The sequence below is a fragment of the Vicugna pacos genome, chromosome 18 (assembly GCF_048564905.1).
Source record: "Vicugna pacos chromosome 18, VicPac4, whole genome shotgun sequence".
Taxonomy (NCBI): domain Eukaryota; kingdom Metazoa; phylum Chordata; class Mammalia; order Artiodactyla; family Camelidae; genus Vicugna; species Vicugna pacos.
In genome coordinates, this window is record NC_133004.1 from 27,801,664 (window position 1) to 27,824,370 (window position 22,707).

General features: G+C 38.9%; 2 protein-coding genes across 18 annotated transcripts in view; both read left to right on the forward strand.

Annotated features, from left to right (window-relative positions):
* LOC102542898 (phospholipid-transporting ATPase ABCA3-like) overlaps positions 1 to 1,623 on the forward strand; it is a 92,441-nt gene extending 90,818 nt beyond the window's left edge. For all 5 annotated transcript variants that reach the window (XM_072942769.1, XM_072942772.1, XM_031687525.2 and 2 more), the window contains 2 exons: positions 868 to 941; positions 1,347 to 1,623. In XM_072942769.1, coding sequence (XP_072798870.1) covers positions 868 to 941; positions 1,347 to 1,472 — 200 coding nt within the window. In that variant the 3' untranslated portion in view covers positions 1,473 to 1,623. The remainder of the gene's footprint in view (positions 1 to 867; positions 942 to 1,346) is intronic.
* A 1,646-nt stretch (positions 1,624 to 3,269) lies between these two features.
* The window catches only part of LOC102543159 (phospholipid-transporting ATPase ABCA3-like), an 84,109-nt gene continuing 64,671 nt past the window's right edge, over positions 3,270 to 22,707 (forward strand). For 10 of the 13 annotated variants that reach the window (XR_012061162.1, XR_012061161.1, XM_072942756.1 and 7 more), the window contains exons 1-7: positions 3,725 to 3,820; positions 4,300 to 4,440; positions 12,006 to 12,074; positions 12,433 to 12,694; positions 18,895 to 19,022; positions 20,811 to 20,958; positions 21,954 to 22,213. Coding sequence is in view for 11 of the 13 variants with exons in the window: in XM_072942756.1 (XP_072798857.1) it covers positions 12,015 to 12,074; positions 12,433 to 12,694; positions 18,895 to 19,022; positions 20,811 to 20,958; positions 21,954 to 22,213 (858 nt within the window). In the remaining 2 variants the exon portion in view is untranslated. Of the gene's footprint in view, positions 3,339 to 3,724; positions 3,821 to 3,880; positions 4,047 to 4,299; positions 4,441 to 12,005; positions 12,075 to 12,432; positions 12,695 to 18,894; positions 19,023 to 20,810; positions 20,959 to 21,953; positions 22,214 to 22,707 lie in introns of those variants that run through there. The other 3 variants (XM_072942757.1, XM_072942759.1, XM_072942758.1) reach the window with 3 other exon arrangements.

Consider the following 22,707-nt stretch of genomic DNA (forward strand, 5'->3'; position numbering starts at 1 on the left):
AGAGTGTGGAGAAAAGGGAACCCTCCTACACTGTTGCTGGAAATTTAGTTTGGTACTGCCATTATGGAAAACAGTATGGAGATTCCTTTACAAACTAAAAATAGACTTACCCTATGATCCAGCAACCCGACTCCAGGGCACATATCCAGAGGGAAATCTAATTCAAAAACATGTATTTTAAAACTAAAATTAAATTAACTGAGATTTTAAAACTAAAATGTTTTAAAATCTCAGTTAATTTAATTTGAAATAATTTGCAAATATACAGTGATAAGTATAAGCACATCTGTTTACTCTAAGTTTGGTAGGGTTACCACTTGTTCCCCCTCAACCTAGCAGAGGATTCTTACTCACCTGTGAAAGAACACACAGTCTGAATTTGGGGATTTTTATGTATGATTTTCCTCTTTCACCTGGCATGTGATCATGAGAGTAGCAAGGAGACCTTGTCCTGCTCTCCTCCCTGGGAAACGCACTGTACATGGTTACACAACCAGAGTGAAAATCTTGCCTCTTCATAACCTCAGCCCTGTGTTTAGGAATAACGTCCTATGATAATATTAGAATTTTAGAAGGCTCAGGTTTCATCCTTTGGTCATGCGAGCTAATAATGTTTTTTGTGCCTGAAAACCTGTGCTCAATACTCAGCTCCATCAAACAAAACCTACTATAACAGTAATAAATCTGCTGAAAGAATTAACTATGTCGTGTATACTGAAGAGGCGAGCTTTTGGATTATGTCCCCTTTTTTATCAGCCATATCTATTTACCCTTGTGTTACACATATAATTAAGTTGATGTATCAATATTTTGCATTTAAAATGTAATATATAAGTTTATACATCTATCCTATCTTTCCTTTCTTAGGTAGTGAATTAAAACATGAGAATCAAGGGATCCTTAACTACTACATTCCCAGCAAGGACAATAGCTGGGGAAAGGTGATTGTAGAAACCGTGCCCTTCTAATATGATGTGTTAAGAAAGCACTAATGATGGAAAGTAGTTGGGATTTAGCCATGTGGAATGGGTGCCTGCAGGTACAGGAGGAGTGGAGACCTTGGGTTACTTTTCAATGGTCCATGGAGTTAATTGCTTCAGATTTCTACCTCTAAGTCCACCCCCCCTTTTTTTTTCTATATCCATCAAGAGAATGAGGACAGAGACCTGCTTCCTCTCAGATTCTCAATGATCTATTTTGTCTATTGTCTCATCTCCCCATTTTGTACCTTTTGTCTTCTAACATTAACGTGGCAGCAGTTGGAGAAAGTGGAGAGGCTCACCTGGGTTGGGGGTTGGAGGGGACCACAGTTTGGGTAACTGCACTTTTTGTTGTTGCTGTTAAAGGTGTTTGGCATTTTGGAGGAATCTAAAGAGGAATTCAATTTAGAAGACTATTCTGTCAGTCAGATAACGCTGGAGCAAGTCTTCCTGACCTTTGCTAACCCACAGAACACAGAAGTGCATGGTTGAAAAAAAGGTGCCTTGAGATTGACTTGCAGCTAGTGACCCTATGTCTTCCTTAGACTACTCTCTGCTACAGCTGGATACAGAGAGGGGCATTCCTGTGAGTCTATATCTTGGTGTAAACATATTTATGTAATAAACAGCCCCCCAAAGGAGACCATATGTCCATTCTTTATAGATTTACACGAGTGGCCTGCGTATCCAGCGTGTGCAAATCTAAAGACATTTGGTGAAATTTCTGTTTTCTATCCTAGAAATATGAAAGAGCAGCAGTTATTAAGGTGGGGACACAGGTCTTTTCCTGAATAATTCTGAATGTTTGAAAAGAAACACCCAGAAATGATAGAGCTGTCAGGTGAGACAACCTGAAGAGCAAGGGCTTTATGTTTTTGCAGCTGAGTTAAACATAAGAGGAGCATATAAAGCCTGGAGCAGAAATCACCTTTCTTATAGATACACACACAGACACACCAGCTTTATACCAAAAGGAGTCTAATTAAAATCAGTATCAAAGTTTATGGGGATAAGCTGGGTTATTTCCAAAACTCAAACCAGGAGCCTACATTTGTAAGGGAATCTTTGCACTAGGAACATTCAGAGTCCAAGAAAGGAAACAAAAACATTCTTTAAAAACAGTATTTCCTTTCCTCCTCTTGACCTACCTGTGATTAAGAAGGAAAGAAGAAGAAATGAGGTGTAGAGGGAGGCAAACAGAGAATTCTTCTAATTCATATTTGGGCAGATGGAGTTCCCCCATAAGCAGCATGAGAAATGTAATCACTGGCAGTATCACGGGCAGATGACTAGGTAAGTAGGATGATCCTCCTCAAATTACAAGATGGAAAGAGTCAGGGAAGCTGTTCTATTTGGGAGTGGTTTTTTTTGGGAGGAGGGTGTTTTTATTCCCCTCAGTTGGATATTGTAAGTAACAAAGTGATAAGCTATTCTCTGTTCTATTGCTTTTAGCTGTAATATAACTTTCTGTGGGTTCCATTCCAATGACTGCTATAGATCTCTGGCAAGTGATTTCAGTAATTCCAAAATTTGTTTCCCAGGCTGGCCATCTTTAGAAAGGAAGAAAGAACTCATTTTGTTAAGCTTTTACTTACATCTTGTCTCCCAGGTGACTTGATTAGTGATCCTTTAAGAAGTTCTTCCAGTCTGGTGGTCTCTTTCTTCCTCCTATCACCTATCCTACCTCTTCATTTTCCAACAAGAAACAAACAAAAAATATCACGTGTCAGTTCCCTGAAGAAGCACTTTTCATGCGTTACATCATTTAATCCCATGACAACCCTCTGAGGTAGGTAGCGTTGCTACTGTCCTCATTGTACATGGGGGGCTCAGAAGGATTAAGGGATTCAGCCAACAAGCAAGCAGGAATATCAGTGTCCCCATCAAAAGCCAGGAAACCACACAGCAATTTGAACAGGGAAGGTTAAAATAATTATTAAATATAATGGGGGTTAGCTGTACGGAGGTAAAGAGAACTCTAGGAGAATACCCAAGGAAGAAACAAGCTTGGAAGATGGCTCCTCCCCAAGGCTGGACTTCAGATCCTCTTGCAGGAGGTTTAGTTACGGCTCACTTGGTGCTGGGGAAGTTCAGTGTCCTGGGCCAGGGCTCTTCCACAGGCTGTTCTACACGTGCTGAGCAAGCAGGAATCATCCCTCAGCTGGGTACAGGCTGCCTAGACTGGCCAACAGGGAAACTCGGCTGGGTCTATAAAACAGAAAACTCTTCTCTGGGGTTGTTAACAGGGTGGTCTTAAGAAGGGTCACCACCGTGAATCACTAGGAATCCGTACTTCATGGAGAGGGGAGGGAAAGGGGGTGCCAAGAAATGTCCTCCACATCTGCTGCGGGCAGCAAGGTAAGAGCAAAAAGAATCCAAGAGAAAATACCCTTAACCACGAGTAAGCCCTTGTCCTACAGTGTTCCTCCAGCGCCCTCTCCTGACAAAGGCTGCCCCGTCAAGTCTATTCAAGAGCCTAGCTCTATTTGGCGCTGAGAGGCAGTAAATTAATCCCTGGCACTGCAGACGGGAGAGGAGAGAATTCAGACCCTATGATAAATTACACTGGAGCTGGGTATTCGGGTGGGGTCAGCCGAGAGGATTACGCATCAGCGAAACTGGGGAGCGTGAGAAAGGTCTGGAGGTGTGGTTAACTGAAACGCTGGCTGGGCCGGGCTGAGAGCACGCACAAGGCGCTAGGGATTTCTTAACGCTGAGAGGTCAAAGGGCAGAGGCGGCACGTGCGGAGGGGTGGGGGAAGGGGGGCGCACGCTGAGGAAAGGGCCACGTGGATCGTGCGCGTTACGCCTCACCATCGGGGGCTTTTGGGTGGCCCACAGGTAGGAGTTTGCAAGACTGTACGTTCCTTGTTTAACCCCCACGGACTCTGGGGGTGGGGAGGCCAGCCACTGGCTCTCTCTACATTTTCAGCCACTAGCTACCGGGCCGGCTGAGGGTGACGTTGACACAGGAGGGAGAGGGAGTACGCGAGACATGGAGGATTGTGGGGTCGTCCAGTAGGGTCCAGAGGCAGAGAACCTGGGGAGCAAGTGAAGGGGCGCCGAGGTGGGGCCTTCAGGGTCTGGGCGGTGCACAAAGGATGCAGTGGGGAAGGAGTGCAGGCTCTGAGTTGCCAGTGCGCGGAGGGGTAGGAGGAGAGGGCTGGCAGGTACTGGGAAGGTGGAAGGATTGGGAGGGGGCTCTCGGGCTGAGGGGTGGGAGTGGCACGAGCTAGGGACTGTGGTGGTTGCTTGCGCAACCACCTAGAAGGGGCCTAGGCAGCGTTTGCAGGTCCCTCCATCCCCGGGGTACCCAACAGGGCCTGGCCTTCGAGTGACCCGCGAGGCCTAAGGTGCAAACCTGTGCTGGGAGCGGTTGGAAAGGGCGTTCGTTGGGAGGAGGCGCAGCCCAGGTTCTAAACGTGCCCATCTGTGGAGGAGGCATTTGTGCGGTCTGAGCGGTGAGTCCCCTGGACTTCCCTCTCTTCCTTTTCCTCTCCAAGCCCCACTGCTTGGGTATAGGTGACCAGGTCTCCCCAGGAGGCAAAAGCACAGCCCTTTCCCCAACAAAAACACAACAGACAAGCACACAAAGTTAAGAGACTTACTTGTACTCCAGAACACACACAGAAGCTCACTAGGACAAATTAAACAAAAATATACTCTTAGGAATTTTCTTGTGTCATGCTAAGCATTTGAAAGTAAGGGCTTTGAAAGCAAATGTTTTGGCACTAAACCTGACTAGTCCAGAATTTATTTGCCGTCCTAGTCAGCTGGGGCTCCTGCAGTAGAGTATCATACACTGGTTGACTTCTAGACAACAGAAATTTAGTTCTCGCAGTTCTGGGGCCTGGGAAGTCTAGGGCTGAGGCTCCAGGCAGAGCTGCGTCTGGTGAGAGCCCAGTTCCTGGTTCCTGGCAGGGGAATTCTCTGGCAAGGAAGCTCTCTGGGGCCTGTTTTATAAGGGCACTAATCCTGTTCTCTGGGGTTCCATCCTCATGACCTAATCGGCCAAATTTCTCACCTTCTGATACATCACATTGGGGTTAGGATTTCAGCATATGAGTTTTGCAGGTACACAAACATTCAGTTTATAGCAATGACATAAGGAAAATTACTTGATTTCGCTAAGCCTCCATTTCCTCACCTATAAGGAAAAGGGTGCTACCTGTACCCATCTCAGAGGGTGATTGCAATGTTTGAATTGCCAGAACGTAGTAGAAAAGGGGTATGGGAGTTCAGTGCTATAGGTAGCTCCATTTGTCTTCATTTTCCTCTGTCAAAGCAAAAATTGCGCCAAAGTTAAAACAGGCAAGGAAGACTCTGTGCAAGGCTATTGGAACAGGGAAGGGAGAGCAGAACTCAGTCTGAGCTCAACTCGGCTGAAACAGAGCAGTTGGGAAGGTTCTTCAGGGCTGAGATGAGATAGTGGGAAAGTGCTGGAGGACTTTAGAGGGGTGGGAGGGGTTTTCAGGAGGCTTTGAGTTACTTCCTGAGTTTGCAAATGTTTTGTCTGTGAGTAGGCCACCTGTGCCTGCTGGAGCTGGCTCCCGCCCTCCCTGAGCTATACTGTTCTCCATATATAAACACACAGTATCTATCTTGATTACAACTCAAAAGGTGACTGCCAGTTCCTTAAGAAAGACATTTTGGGGTTGGAAAACAGGAGAGAGATTTTTTTAAGAAAAGAGTTACATATATTTAAAAGAGACAGAGGAAGAATTTATAACTACAAATTTTCTAAAGAAAATGCTTTAAGAAAAGGGAGATCAGGACCTAGAGCCAAAAAAGAGCCTGATTAAAGGTTAGTCAAGCTCACAGGAACATTAAGGCCATCTTGGTCACCTCATTTTATGCAGAAGACTTTTTAAAAAAGATATCTATATTTTAGTCAAATTAAGAAAGACCCTATGTTTTGTTCAGAACAGGAAATGAAAATATTTTAGTGACTATAAATCTCATTCTAAGAATTCAAGACTGTAAGCAATGTAATTGCTTAACTTTCAGTGATTCTTTTTTATTGTTCTTTTGAGTCCACACTTCAAGTAGATTGCCCTAAAATTTTTCAGACAGTTTTCAGTTTCACTTTTTTTCTAGTTTATTCAGAGTATTTCTTTTTTGCTAATATGAGTATCTAAGTCTGTTTTTCCTTTAATCACTGTTTAAATATATCCCATAGTTTCTGATTTATTTATTAAAGTCCTATATGCCCCTCCTTATTTTTTGTTTGCTTGACTTCCATTGGCCTGTTTTATTAAATTAACCTGTCATTAGTGTACTTGTGTTTATGATTTCTTGGTATCTCTTTTGGTTGAGTTTTACGTATTACTGGGAGCATACATTGGTAATTACTGTATCTTCAATGTAAATTGTGGATTTTAGCAATATAAAGTCTTCTTTGTCTCTGAGCCTGAATTCTACTATGTCTGCTCTTTATTGCTTATACTTGCCTGTTATAACTGGGCATTAAAAATGTTTTAGCCTTTTTAAACATTTTGATATTATTGAACTATATATTTAATGAAATGCTCAGATATTAAGTGCTAAGATTTATGTCAGAGAATGTTTTGCCTATGTTGTCTTCTGGGAGTTTTGTGGTGTCATGTCTTACATTTGGTCTTTAAACCGTTTCCAATTTATCTTTGTATATGGTGTAAGGAAGTGTTCTAAACTTCATTGATTTACATAGAGCTGTCTAGCTTTCTGAACACCACTTGTTAAAGAGACTGTTTTTCCTCTATTGTGTATTCCTGTCTCATTTGTCATAGATTGACTGTAGGTGCATGGCTTTGCTTCTGGGCTCACTATTTTTTTCCAATGATCTATGTGTCTGTTTTTGTGCCAATGCTGTGCTGTTTTGACTACTGTAGCTTTGTAGTATAGTCTGAAATCTGGAAGGATTATGCCTCCAGCTTTGTTCTTTTTCCCAGGATTGCTTTGGCAATTCTGAGCCATTTGCAGTTCCTTATAAATTTTAGGATTATTTGTTCTAGTTCTGTGGAAAATGCCATGGGCATTTTAATAGTGATTGCATTAAGTCTGTAGATTACTTTGGGTAGTATGGCCATTTTAACAATATTAATTCTTTGAATCCAAGAGCAGGGGATATTTTTTCATTTATTTGAATCATCTTCAGTTTCCTTTATCATTGTTTTATAGTTTTCAGCATATGGGTCTTTCTCCTCCTTGGTTAAGTTTATTCCTGGGTGTTTTATTTTTTAACACAATTTTAAATGAGATTTAAAATTTTTTCTATTTCTATTTCATTAATAAGATAAAGAAACGCATTAGATTTCTGTATGTTAATCTCGTATCCTGCTATTTTGCTGAATTCATTTATTAGTTCTAATAGTGTTTGTGTGGAGGCTTTAGGGCTCTCTATATAGCATATCATGTCGTCTGCAAACAGAGTTTTACCTCTTCCATTCCAACTTATATAACCTTTATTTATTTTCTTATCTGATTGCTCTGGCTACGGTTGCAAATAATATATTGAGTAGAAGTGAGAGTGGGCATTCTTGTCTTGTTCCTGAATTTAGCAGGAAGGCTTTCAGCTTTTCACTGCTGAGTATTATGTTGGCTTTTATTATTTTTAGGTATGTTTCCTCTGTACTCAGTTTGTTGAGAGTTTTTATCATGAATAGATGTTGAATTTTATCAAATGCTTTTTCTGCATCTATTGAAGTGATCAGGTGGTTTCAGTCTTTCTTTTTGTTAAAGTTGTGTAACACATTGATTTGCATATGTTGAACCATCCTTGCAACCCTGGAATGAATCCAACTTGATAATGGTGTGTGATCCCTTTTATGTATTGTTGGAGTCAGTTTGCTAATATTGTGTTGAGGACTTTTGCATCTGTATTCATCAAATTATTGGCCTGTAATTTTCTTTTTTTGGTGTTTTCTTTGGCCTTGGTAACAGGGTGATGGTGGCTTCATAGAATGAATTTGGCAGTGCTCCCACCCTTTCAGTTTTTTAGAATAGTTTGAGAAAGGTAGCTATAAGTTCTTCTTTGAATGTTTGTAGAATTCTCCATGGAGTTGTTCAGTCCTGGACTTTTATTTGGAAGGAGTTGTTTTATTACAGATTCTATTTCACTTCTAGTGATCAGTATGTTCAAATTATTTGTTTCCTCTTGACTCAGTTTTGGCAGGCTGTATGTTTCTAGAAATTTGTCCATTTATTCCAGGTTGCCCAATTTGTTGGCATATAACTGTTCAAATGTCTTATGATTTTTTTTCTATATTTTTGTGGTATCAGTTATAATTTATCGTGTTTCATTTCTTATTTTGTTTATGTACATTCTCTCTTTTCTTCTTGGAGATCCTAGCTAGAATTTTGTCAATTTTGTTTATCTTTTCAAAAGACCAACTCTTGGTTTTATTGATCTTTTCTGTTCTTTTTAATTTATATTTTATTTATTTCCTCTGATCTTTATTATTTCCTCTCTTCTGATGACTTTGGATTTTGTTCTTATTTTTTCTAATTATTTTAGTGTAGGTTAGGTTGTTTATTTGAGATCTTTCTTATTTCTTGAAGAAAGCCTGTAGTGCTATAAACTTTCCCCTTAGAACTGCTTTTGCTGCATCATGTATATTTTTTAAGGTTGTGTTTTCATTTTTGTTTTGTCTTGAAGTATTTTCTAATTTCTTCTTTGAGTTGAGTTCATCATTGAACTATTGGTTTTTTAGTAGCATGTTGGTTAGTTTCCATGTAGTCATCCTTTTCCTGTTTTTCTTTCTATAGTTGATTTCTAATTTTATACTGTTGTGGTCAGAAAAAAAAATGCTTGGAATAATTCCCATCCTCTTAAATTTGTTGAAGTTTGTTTTGTGACATAGTGTGTGGTCTATTCTAGAGAACCTTCCATGTATGCTTGAAAATAATGTGTATTCTGTTTTATTTATTTATTTATTTATTTATTTATTTATTTATTTATTTTTTTTTTTTTTTTTGGGTGTAGTGTCCTATAGATATCAAGTCCAACTGGTCTATTGTATTACTTAGGACCTCTGTTGTTGCCTTATTGATTTTCTGTCTGCATAATCTGTCAGTGACAGTATTATAATCTCTATTGATAATCTTTCTTAGTTCAGTTAGCATTTTTGTTACCTCCTTTTTAAACTCTGTGTCTAGTAGATTGGTGAACTCTGTTTCATTATTTGTCTTCCAGGGGGTTTCTCTTGTTCTTTTAATTGGGAATGTTTCCTATGCCTTAGGAGAAATAATCATTTTCTGTGACATTGAAAGAGTGTTTTTAATGTGGGAGTACTCCTGTGTAAATTGTGTGTGTCTGATGTGTTTGGTGTGGCAATGAAAAATTAATCAGTTGATCTAAGAAAGAGATGGAAAATTTTATTTGAGCTAAATTTGAGGATTATTTCCTAGAAAGAGCATTTCATAAATCTCTGAGAACTGTTCTGCCCATTAGAAGTCCAGGCACAGTTAGGTAAGTTTTTTGAGATAGAGGGCTGTACATTAAATGATGTATCATTGGCAGTTTACACGGTCCAGGTCTAAGCATCATCATGGCCATTTGCAAGATAAGAGAGATATTATCTTTTAAGAAGTTGTCTTACTTATGCTAGAAGAATGTTGCTGTTTATAGTTGAGCAGGTTTTCCTGCCAATGGGGGAGGTTTGAGCGATGCATAATGCAGATACACAATGCACAGTAAGTACGAGAGAGGAGACCAAGGGAGGCTGAGAAAGTTACTTATGTTTAAATTTATGTTGTCTTTCAATAGTTTTATTTCCCAGGTGTCAGGGATGGTTTTAATATGGATGCCAGCCATGTCTTTCCTCAGGGTGTGCTGGCCTTATCCCCTTGATGGGGCAGGCATGGTTGGTCCAGTATCTAGTGCCCATGATGAATGTGAGGTAGGGTTTCTTTCAGCTCTATAGCTGTCATCACCACCCTGTCAGTGGTGGGGTACACTCCCTAATTGTTGGAATAGAAGCTTTGAAGGTCAAGTTTGATCAGGCTCCTTTGTACTTGTGTGCATGCCCTATCCCAAAAGAAGAGTTGGTGAAGCAGGTGAGGCCCATGTGGATTATCTGCCACCTGTTTAGGAGTCCGCAGTTCCACTCAGAAACAGCCTAAGGTCTCATCCCTTTTTCTGTTGTGTACATCCCAGACCTAGTGCAAGGCAGTGGTACAGAGTAGGCTGGAACTAGGATTCTGGATGTTATGGCTTTAGGAATTTAAGTGGTTGTGCTCCCATCTGAGATCTTGGCTTTGAAGCAGCCTAAGGTCTCATCCCTTTTTCTGTTGTGTACATCCCAGACCTAGTGCAAGGCAGTGGTACAGAGTAGGCTGGAACTAGGATTCTGGATGTTATGGCTTTAGGAATTGAAGTGGTTGTGCTCCCATCTGAGATCTTGGCTTCCCCTGTAACAGACTTCTCCCAGGAATTGTCTGCCCCAGATTTAGTGCTAAGCTGTGGTGTGCAGTGGGCAGAGCAAGTGTGCTCTCTCTGGGAGAGGACCCACTGTGTACTCCTGAGTGTGCTGATAATGGCCTTTGCCGCTCACCCAGATCACACCCCAGGCCCTCGGGGCTGTTTCTGTATAACTAGATTAAGCCCTCTCTTAGGGCTTGTCTGCCCAACCTTCAGCACTTAGCTGCTGTGTGCTTCTGTGGCGGCTGCCCCACACAAATGCTGACAGTGACCCCTGTGGCTACACCTTGTGCCCCATGCACGCACTGATAATGGTCTCCACGTCTCCACTCAGATCACACCCTAGGCGCCCTGGTTAGTATCTGTGCAGTTAGACCAAGTCTCTGCCCAGATCTCGTGCCAGGCTATGGTGTTGAGTGAGCAGGGCCAGGGTGTTCACCTTTTCAGATTAGGAAGTGCAGTGAGGTGACAGCCACAGTGCAAGGCTCTCTCCACCCTGATTGTCAGCAAGCCAACATGTGTGCACTCTTCCCAAGTAGAGTCTAGGCTTCTTTAGCCCATCTATCTGTCTCAGCAGATTTCCCATCTCCTCTGTGCAGGTCTCCAGCATGGGATGCCCAGATTGTGGTTTTACTAGTTCACTCCCCAGGGCAGTGGTCCACCTGTTTGGACCTTTTCTTCCTTAAGATCCCTCCCAGGGGTACAGGTCCTGACCCAGTGCCTTTTTTCCCCATTTTACTCAGTTACATGGAGATCTTTCTTGCAGCTCTGGTTGTGTAGGAGTTCTGCCAGTTTCCAATTCTTTGCCAGTTTCCAAATTCTATGCCTACTTCTGCCAGCTTCCTTGTTCTCTGCCTACTTCACATTCATCCTTATTTATAAGGTAAAGTCTTACAATAATGCCTCCTCTTCCTGGCCCTGAATTTTTGTTCTCTTTCTGGTAGCCCCAGGAGTTTGTCAAGTGTTCTAAATCACTTATCAGTTACTAGTAGAGCTGGGAAATCAACCTAGACAGTCTGATTTCAGATCCTGGTTAATTAATAACCTGCCATGCTACCTACACCATGAAGGAAGAGTTTAGAGTTTTGTTTGTTTTCTGTCTTAACACCTACACTTAACATGGCACATGGCAGATGTTCAGCAAATATTCATTAAACATAAGAATTAATCTGCTCCCGTTTACAATGTTATTAATGGAGGTATTTCCAATCTCGCAAATTATTGAGTGACATTTTGGGCTTATAGCTGTAATATGATTTTACATGTTGTTTGTTTGTTTTTGCTGATGTGATTATTTCTTTGTTTCGTATTATTTCTTAGTATTTTCATAAGAATTGGGAAAACTGCTGGACAAATTCATCTGGAAATTTGCATGAATAACTTATTGATCTTTGTTCTGTGCTTGAAGTTTTGTACATATTAGAAGCTCAGTAGGTGCTGAATAAATTTAAAATGTAGATATACACAACTTCTCAAATATTTCAAATGTTTATTGTTTTCTTGTCATCCTTTAAGCTTGGTTAGAAAATTAAGTAATTCAAGTGTAAGTAATTTACTCATCTAAAATTTACATTTTGTTAGATCATCTTAACCTCTTTTTTAAAAAAGTCTTTACTCCCTTTGTAGAGTTGAAGGATGGATTTTTCGTGGTTCTACAAATTTATGGTTCTTGTGTGGAAGAATTTTATTTTAAAGGTAAGCTGTGAACTACCTATAGAATTTGTGAAACAGCTGAGAGACCACATGGGAAAATTCTGATAGCTCAGTCACTGCATTTCAACTTAATACTGTTTCATTTTTCTCAGTTCTAGGACTAGGGGTATCTCTTCAAAATCTGAAGAGTCCTCATAGAGTGAAGTGATAGCAGAATGGCACATAGAAAGGAGAGAAAAGACAGTCCAGGAAACCTCTGCTATTATAGAGTGAAGCTGTTCTTTTGGGCCATCTATATGTCTTCTTTTATGAATTGTCTGTTAATATAAAATAATTAGTCATTTGTAAAGTGAATGTACTCTTAGAGCTATTAACAATCTTTTTTTCTCTCGTCTTCTAGAGGCGGCAATTCATTGCTTTAGTTGTGGAAATCATCCTCGCATTTCTATTTGCTGGTACCCTTTTGTTAACTCGTAAGTTTATCGTTATAAGGAAGTATGGACCTTTCAATTACTCTGTTCAGCCTGTGGATGAGTTGCCTTCGTTCCTTAGAGACACTCCTTCTTCTGGAGCATGGGAATTGGCTTTCGTGCCTTCCAAAAGTGTTGCGGTGAAGAATATTGTTGAAACCGTGAAAAGGGATTTACACTACAACTTTAAAGGTTAGAAATTAAGGTTTTCTGGGGGAAAAAAAGGTATTATTCAACTGTTTTAGGGAAAGCACACTTGTAACCTTTTACTGGGCGTTAATCCCAAGTGAAACATTGTAGGTGATCCGCATAAACAGAGAGTAGCCTCCTAAGTATAACATGGACTTTGTTGTGCTTGAGAGTTAAATTCCTATAAAATATTTCTCCCTGGAGCCCCAAACAAACAGTAATATTTTTAAATTGGGAGATCAACTTTTATTATTCTTGGTTACCACCCAATTCTGTGATACTGTCTTCCTTCTTTCTGGTTATGCTTCTTGAACTGGGTAAGTATTACTCCAGGAATATACCTCATAGTGTGCCAGAAGTACTCAAAGGAAGTGTGTAAGCTGGAGCCTTCATTCTGGATGCACACTCAGTAGTCAGTTACTTCAAACATCATTTATGTAAAAATGTTGCACAAGTCATATATGAATGCTTTGGAGAAGACTCAAGCTTCAAGAATTATTTTTAAAGTGCCCGGTTCCTCACTTACACATTCTCGACTCAATTTGTCTTTTTTTTTTCTCCCAGAGATAAACATTGTCAGAATTTTGGTGGGCATCTTTCTACTGCCCCTTTCCTTTACACACGTATATTTACTCAGTAGTGTATTTTTTCAGTCTTTTTTTTTTTTTGTCTCTCAAGGATTTTGAGAGTCCTTGAGAGTAGATTCCATCTCAAAATATTTCCTGTTTCTAAAAAACACTATGGCAGAAAAATGCAAAATCTCAGTAATTTTTGAAGTATACGTCCCAATAATTTAGTCTTCTGTCGGTTGTGCTGTGTTACTAAAAATAATTTATAATTTCCACTCTGATTTCTTCTTTGATGCCTGGGATTTTAGAAGTGTAGCACTTAACTTCCAAACATCCAAGGATTTGTTATCTTTCTGTTGTTGATTTCTATTTCAATTTCCTATAATCGGAGAGTATGATCTATGATTTCAGTTCTTTGAAAATTTGAGAATTATTTATAGCCAATTTACGATGTATTTTGAGAAATGTTCCATGCGAATTTGTAAAGACTATATATTCTGTAAATTTTGCTTGTAATGTTCTATAAATGTCACCAAGGTCAGGTTGTCAAGTTGGTTAATCATTGTGCTTTTCAAATTTTCTATATTCTTACTATTTTTTGTCTGTTTATCCTCTCAGTTGATGAGATAGGTTTTAAATTTCCAGTTTGGTGTCATTAGTATTAAATCAGTTATATATATTAAAATCATATTATAATTTCCTTTTTGCTTACATATTTTGAAATTATGTTATTAGGTCATATAATCTTTGTGTTGAATTGTTCTTAAAAAATATTTCTCAGTTCTGCAATCTTCACTCATCTCTGTTTTTAATAGATTCTAGATTTCTAGAGGAAGTTTTGTTTTTCAATTTATTAACCGTATTAACCATAGTTACTTTAAAGTCTCTACCAGCAATTTCTGGTATCTGGATCTCTTGGATATATTTTTTCCAAATCATTGAGTTCTGTTTTGGAGCATATCTTGTATATTTTTATTAAGTGACAGATATTATGGATAAAAAATATTAGATGCTCTTGAAGGCACTTTATCTAAAGAGGGTTAGGTTTCTTCTGGATGGTTATTAGAGTACTGATGGGTCAGCTTGACTCCATGCAAGATTGTTTTTAGGCCTTAGTAAAGACTGCTCTATTTCAGTTTTCTTTTTGCCCCTGAGGCATACCCCTTGTCCTGCGACCCGGTCATTATTCCTAGGATGTGGCCCTTCTAGTCTGGAGTATTTTTGAAGGCCCCATTCCGTTGTTGGAGCTTGAACTTCATTCTGTCTCCCCAGCATTGCCTAGCTGCTGAAATTACTGCTCCGCATTTCAGCCTGCCACCTGGTATCATCCTCTTGGTTTCTTAAGAGTCTTATCCTATGCATGCTAGGTTTAGAGTTGGTCAGTGGAATTTACATGCTAGTTTTTTCACCTTACTTCTCTGCTATTCTCTTCTCTTTGGAACAGTGCTTCTCAAGTCCCAGCCATTTTGGCAGCCTGAACTCTCACCTTTTTCTCTCCAACTCAGCAAGTCTGAAACTTTTTGCAAAAATACCAGGGAGGATATGACACTCATGTTGTGCATGTCCCTTTTTCAAGGCTCATAACTCTGTAAGTTCTGCTCATGCTGGTTGCTCTCAAACAGATTTCACCCAACTGTTACGCAGTAGGGAAAGTTCAGTCTAATATTAGCTACTCCATATGGCTAGAATTGGAAGTCTCTGAATGAGAATTTAAAAACTATCTGCTAGTTACTTCCATGTTTATTACATTATAGTCAGAGACAAAGTCTTTAAGATGTTGATTCCTCAGAATTTATTGATATTCTTTTGTGTGTCCTAATACATGAGGAACCTAAAAAATTCCTTAAGTGCTGTATGTTGATATGTATTCTGAATGGTCATGTACTAGACCACTTTTAGGTATTTATTAGATTTTCTTGCCCTCACCTGCTCATTGGGTCTCAGCTTCATTGGAGAACCTTTGCCACTGCTGCCTTCACCTGATCATTTAACCATTCCAGTGCTCTAAGGCTCCCATCCCTCAAGGTAACATAGCACAAGACTGAACTATCCCGTGATGACCTCTCAGTGTGGAGAAAAAGTGAATGAGTGCCTAGCTACCTTAGCTATAAGGGAAGCTACTGGAGAAAACTGTCTCCAGCAGCACCAAGGGTACTGATTTGGGGCCCCCATGACTTGGAGTGGGGAGAAAATCATGAAAAAGGAAGATAAGAATATCAAAGGGCATTAAAGGGACACAGTTCCTGCTGACCACACTGAAGATTTCAGCAGAAGTTCACCCATAAGCCTCTGAGAGAACCTTGGCAGAGGGTCTCCCCACCAGGCGCATCTAAGACCTTGAGTGCTAAACGCACAGCTCCTCCCACTCTATAGCCAGCTCCTTGTGTAACTCCTAAGTGCAGCAGTTAAGAAGTGTCCCGTAAACAGAGTGCTATCAGACAAACCAGGATCTATGGGCAAGAGAAAAACCAAAATCTAGAGCTGTATTATTACCTTCTTGGAAATAAAAGAGAGGTTTCCAGCGGCCAGCCAGTGAGTTGTAAGAACCAGAGAAAATATTACATAAGAATTCTGCTTCAGGAGGAAGCAAGAAGTGTAGAGCAGGTGTATGAATAGAAGGTCAGAGAGAACTCCAGAGTTAACAGTACACCTCGTCTGAAGGCAACTAGTGAAGAATTGAGGAGATGTCTGTTACTTCAAATGAGACGGCAGCAATTCAAAACTATGAGGAACATGAAGCATGTTCCCAAATGACAAGAAAACGTGTCATCCCAAAAAGATAACAAATTCTTCAATGACCATGCTCAAAGGCGTAAGTCTTGAGATCTAGCAGATGAAGAGTTAAAAAATTGCTATTTTGAGGAAACTCAACAAGCTACAAGAAAACAGACAAGTCAATGAAATAAGAGGAAAAAATACATGAACAAGGTGAAAAATTTGGCAGTGACATAGAAATCATAAAAAGAACTGAACAAATTTTGGAGCTGAAGAATTCAATGAATGAAATGAAATGTAAGGTGCAGCAGTGAATATCTGCATTAGGGTAGATCAAATACAGGGAGGCTGCTAGTTTTGTTTCCCATAGTTTGTATACGGTCCCAGAGATATTCTTCTCACTCCAAACACAGCCTCTAAATCAGAGACATCACAGCCAGCAATGTTGATAAGGAGTTCCTGGTACCGCTAACATTTTCTAATCTAACTCAGTAACCTTAGGTACAGTGCTGCAAGAAAGTAAACCTCAAATTTATCTTATTAGTCCTTCCTGGATCCAGGACAATCGAGGTTATGCTTTCTATGATCCCTTTTATCACAATTATAAATCTATACTTTTTTAACCAAGCTCCTCACCAGTGACAGCCTCTAAGGACAGTCACATATTTGTCTGATACCATATTTGTATCATATCACAACTATTAATATTATGGCCTAGAAATGCAGTATATTTTCTGTTTGTCAAATCTAATTGGGTTATGCTTGACACCATCCCCAGCCCCAGTTTGAAAAGCATTAATGTGCTCAGGTTTGAGCTAATATCTTGGACACCCCATCAACCATGAGTTGCCAGTATTAGCAGCAAGCCAGAGCAATCTTTGTTCTAGTATTTGCCCTGGGGTTCCTTGAAGCTGATGAATAACTTACAGCAGAAGAGTGTTGGCTGAGTGTAAGCTTGCATCTGAAGCTGAGATGTCTGATTCTTTTAATGATGAAAGCTACTACTCTTGTCAGTGTTGCTTGTGTTGACCTTGGGAATCGTTATATTGCTGACTAGAGGTCGGTTTTGAGTTTTGGGCATAGAAAGCCGTGGGGAATGATGCTATATCCTTTTTCTAGTGGCTTCCTCAAATACTTATCTTGGAGACATATTCTTGTAGGTACATGGTCACCTCCCAGGCCAAACACTGACCCAAGAGCACAAGAATCAGAGTCAGTTCCAGAATCCATAACCTCATCCTTCCCTTCTTCCTTTGGATCAGACAGTCCCTTTGTTTTATAACCATCTAAGTGTCTCCATCAAGTTTCCATATGTTCAGGAAAGGTATTGTCTAGGATGGGGGCTAATTCTTTGAAATTGCATGTTGTGTTTTTTTTTTAATAGATATGTGTGCAGAAAATGAGTGGAGTGGAAAGTGGCTAAGGGAACTGATTTTATAAGTCTTTATAAGATTCAGAAACAGTGATACCTGGGAGTCCAGGTGACAAGTATGGCAAAGAGTTGGAGAGACTGTGGCTTGTGAATGGGAATTTGGAAGCATGAGATAATACCTTTGGTAAAGATATGGCGTCCTCACAAGCTATACTGTCAACAGTGGCAATAATGAGGCTTGTCATGGGAGCGTTTGAAAATCCAGTCATTGACGGATTGCTAGAGGGAGAGTTGTGCAGTCAAGCCATTTAAATCTTAGTAATAAAAATGCATGGAACTTCACTTGCACCTATGGGCTATTGAAGCCTTTCCTGTTTACCTCAAAAATATGTTTACTCCAAAGAAAATCTTTAGTGTATACAAATGTGCATGAAGTGTCTTGCCTTATGTTTAAGTCTTTAATCCACTTTGAGTTTACTTTTGTGTACGGTGTGAGGGAGTGTTCTAGATTCATTGATTTACATGCTGCTGTCCAGTTTTCCCAACACCATTTGCTGAAGAGACTGTTTTTATTCTATTGTATGTTCTTGCCTCCTTTGTCAAAGATTAATTGACCAAAAGTTTGTGGGTTCGTTTCTAGGCTCTCTGTTCTGTTCCATCAATCCATAAGTTTGTTTTTGTACCAATACCATGCTGTTTTGATTACTGTAGTTCTGTAGTATTGTCTTAAGTCTGAGAGGGTTATTTGAGATTTGCAGATACTGGCAGGTATATGTAAAATAGATAAACAAGTTTATACTGTATAGCACAGAGAAATATATTCAATGTCTTGTAGTAGCTCACAGTGGAAAAGAATATGAAAATGAATATATGTATATTCATGTATGACTGAAAAATTGTGCTGTACACCAGAAGTTGACACATTGTAAACTGACTATAACAAAAAAAAACCAAAAAACCAAAACAAAAACAATGTACATATAGATATTTAAATGACAACATATTTTGTCTTAGAAGGGTGCAAATGATGCCACATTTTAAAATTTTAGGCTAAACTTAATTTAAGCTAAATTCATTGATAGGTCATCTCAAATACTGAAACACAATTACCTCAAATATTAAAATCATAATGTGGTTTCATTCCTCAACTCCTAAGTAATTTTTGTTAGTATTAAAGATTCCCATGGTATAAGGCTTTGAATAGATTGTGTAGGTCAATTTTGTTCTTATTTCCCCTTGAGATGGAAATTTCAAAATACCAGTTTGAAACATTCCTCATCCTTAGCTTATTTCAACATACGGTTATTACAAGGATTAATTATATTTTAAGCTTGTGATAATTTTTTTTTACACTCCTAAAAACTTTCAGGCATTCCAAATATCAGTTTGTTATGCCAGTGTCTGAGCTGCAGTGTTTTAAAATTTATACTATTTTGATAGCCTTTCATCCACATAAGGTGGATTTCCCATCTTACAGATAGGAAGCGCTGTCAGACAGTTTGCCTTTATGTGGTCAACTCACACATTAGATTTTTCTCTCTCTACAGTTCAAGGCTTTTCTTCAGAAAGAGATTTTGAAGATTATGTTAAGGAAGAGGATAACTCTAAAAGAGTGATGGTTGCTTTTGTTTTTGACCACGAGTTCAAAAATAGCAATGATCCCCTGCCACTTAAGGTAAGAAAATTTTATGTACAAACCTAAAATTTGTTCTTCCAGTTTCCAGAAATTTCATCAAGCAGAGGTATCACTATTCCATTTTATAGGTGGAAAGACTGTAATTTACCCAAGGTCATACTGCTTTTACATACTAGAGCAAGCCTCAGTAACTTTGGCATCTGGGCATTTATTTAGCCATTATTTTTTGCTGATGAGAAAATAATTGAATTTACCACCTACCAGGCCTTCTACTTATAAATTGGACTCATAGGAAATATTGACACCTAAGGATATTGCCTTTGCTACTGTATCTGATACGGGAGTTATCTCTAGGTACATATGATGGTGTAGTAAATACACATTTTGCAGGTCCAAAGATCTGGTACGTTAAAATGGATGCATCTTCACTGGCATGGAACACAACACAAAAACTTTCCTCTTTCTTTTGAGTGAATTTTATGATTTCTCTCCTAAATCTAAACCTAGAGGTTAATGTGAAGGCTTAGCCAAGCTGAATCAGAATTAGGACATATTCAGACACTTTGGAAGGTTCTGATAACAGCCCCCAAGAAGGAGAGGCATGGACAGAGCTTTGAACTTGGTGTCTCTCGTGTTGAGGCAAATAAACAAAGTATGGTATAGATTAATACATGGAGCCAAAACTCTGCATTGAAGATGCAGACGGTCATCAGTGGAATGAAGAAGTAAGGAAACTCACTAAGTTGTAAGCAGGGTGGTAGGTATCTTTTCATTCTGTCCCATCACTCCCTCACTCCTTTCATATAGGTCACGTTCCCTCAAGTTACTGGCTCCATGTAAGCTGATGCTGATGAAGACTCAATGGTGTACACAGAGACTTGTCAAAATGTTTTTGGTGCAGGTTCAAGCTTCACCTCTTCTGTATTGTATAATAATCTCCCTTATTCGGCCCCCCTCATTTGAGCTTATGCTTAAGATTGCTAATGTGACTTGCTCTACAGTGTCTCTCCCAACCATACAACCATATACCTCTCCTCCTTTATACTCCCAGAAACACTCTACACATGTCTCTATCATTGAAGTTACTATGATGTCAATATATATGTTTCCTTAAATGGAATGTGAGCTCCTTGAGGAACAGGGGCTATGTCTTAATTCTTGAACATGTAGTAAGAATCTAAAATTTTTGTCTTGATAACTGAATATATGAATATTTATCTAGACTTACAACATCTGCCTGCCCCTTCCTGATCTTTCTGACTTTTCTGGTCTGATCCTTCTGACTTTTGGCAACTGTTGGACCATTTTCTGTCTTGTAACACTACTTAGACCCAGCATGGTCTGCCTTGAAATTGAAATAATTCTCCAGAACTAGTATCATCTTTTCATTTAATAATTAAGTTATACAACACTCCACGTTTACATTTTATCACATTCTTCTTCTGTCCTCATGTAGGACTTTCTTACGTTCAGTCAGTTTTCAGAAAGGAATAGATTTTCCTCCGAGAACACTTGGCTGACATAACTGGAAAGGAAATTATGGTGTATCTTTGGTATATTTCATTTCAGTATGCATGCCAGCTATCTATTTCGGGAAAATACATTCACAATGGTGTGTAAGCTTACCACAAACCTACAGCAGACCTACAGCAAGTTTGCCCTCTCTTCCTGATGTTCAGAATCTACTTTGATGCTTATCAGTCTGCCTCAAAATCACATTTTCAATTGTACTTTTTTTTTCCTCAATCATACTTTAATTGCTTCTTATTCTTACTTAATTATATTCTTTGTTTATAGATATTGTTTGTTTCTTATTGCTCCTTCTAGGTAAAATGTCATCTGCGTTTTAGTAGTTTTCAGAGGAACAAGTATGTGCGGTTTAATCGACCTGGAGGCTGGGAAACAGGCGCTCTCTTTCCATCTCTTCTTTCTGTGGGACCCAGAAATGAACATTTTGCAGATGGAGGGAGTCCTGGTGAGCAGATCTTTAACCATACTCATTTTAATATCCTAATAGTATGGTAAGACCCATCACATGTTTACAATTATATATCTTCAAACTTGAGATGAAAATTGTTTATTTTTTACTTACTGTGCTGGTGATTTTTTTCTTTAAAAATTTTCAGTATTCAAAAACTCATATGAAAAATTCTATACATAGGAAACAACATACTTTTATCCTTTCCTCGTCATAAGCCTTACATTTTTATGTAGATTTACTTGTGAAATTTGACTTTAATGACTCAATGTACACATCAAAATGATTTATTACTACACGAAAAGGATTTGCTATAAAATTTTTAAATTGACTAATTAACCTTATTAAAATGAAATACTTCTCATCTGAAAGGCACTTAAAAGGCAAAAGTCAGAGGGGAGAAAATATGACAGAAGATTCACATTCAAAACCTATAAAGAACTTGTAGAGATTAACAGCAAAATCAGTTTTTAGATGTCATGGCAATGCCAAATTTCTATAAAAGATTTTATTAGCTTTTACTTTCTACACCAAACTCATGTACCAGGAAGAAACTATTTTCATGCTGTCGCAGATCCAGGGGCCACACTGGGTAGCACTCCTCAGCAGACATCAGCTCATACAACTCACTCAGTCTGAGCTTCATTGAATTTTTCACGTGCCAGGGGTACAGGATCAAAGTATTTGCCTGTCCAATAATTAATTCAATTCTCATTCCAGTTGATTGAAATTACAGAAAGTAGCTCTATAATTTCATGCACTGTTTTACTTCTGGAAAGTTGAGAATTAGGATCCATTTTTAAAGTATTATTATATATTTGTTTGGGGAAACGATGTTAGCTGCTGTGACATTCAGACTACGAGAAGGCCCTCATTACAACAAATAACTTTGTCTTTGACACACTGTAGTTACCTTTTGTGTTGTTGTTCAGCTCAGCTGTTTCTTTTTCTATTGTCCTGAGCAATCCTTGTGTTGTTTTGTTTTCATTTAGGTTACATCACTGAAGGGTTCCTGGTTATGCAACATGCCTTGAATAAAGCCATCATGAAATATCATGACCACATTGCTGCACAAGAGCTGTTCAAACGTGTCACCGTTTTTGTTCAGAGATTTCCATACCCAATATATGATCATGATTACTTTTTAAAATTTTTGGTTATTTTTACCCCTTTAGTAATCTTATTTATCTTTGCTATGAATCATCTTACCCTCATTCAGTCTATTGTGTGGGAAAAGGAAAACCGATTGAAGGTAACTCCACTTTTCTTGCAGGAGATAGAGACTCTGTAGAAAATGTTGTATCTGTAAGGCAAATTTCTGTGGAGGGTTGGATTATTTCTACTCATTCAGCACTGGTGGGTGGTCATGTTTCAGTGAGCACTTGTATCTCTTGACAGTTTTGTAAAATTTGTTTTTACTGGAATTCTTGGTTTAGTTTTCAGTTTTATTTCTAGACGACTACTTCACAAGAACGTTACAGATTGAATTTAAATGCAGAATGACCTAAAATCTCTCTGGAATAAAGTAAGCTACAAAAAATAATAATAATAATCAATTGGGCTTGTGGAATTATATCTAGATAAATTTAGATACAGTTCAATTTCAAGACTCTATGATTCTGTGATTATTTTACCAGCTTGTGATATTTGAATTTTTTTTTCAGAGTGGCCTCTAATAGTCCCCTCCAAAATTGTATCTAGGGAGAGAAAATATTGTGTTATGGCCAGAGGCTTTGTAGTTCAAAA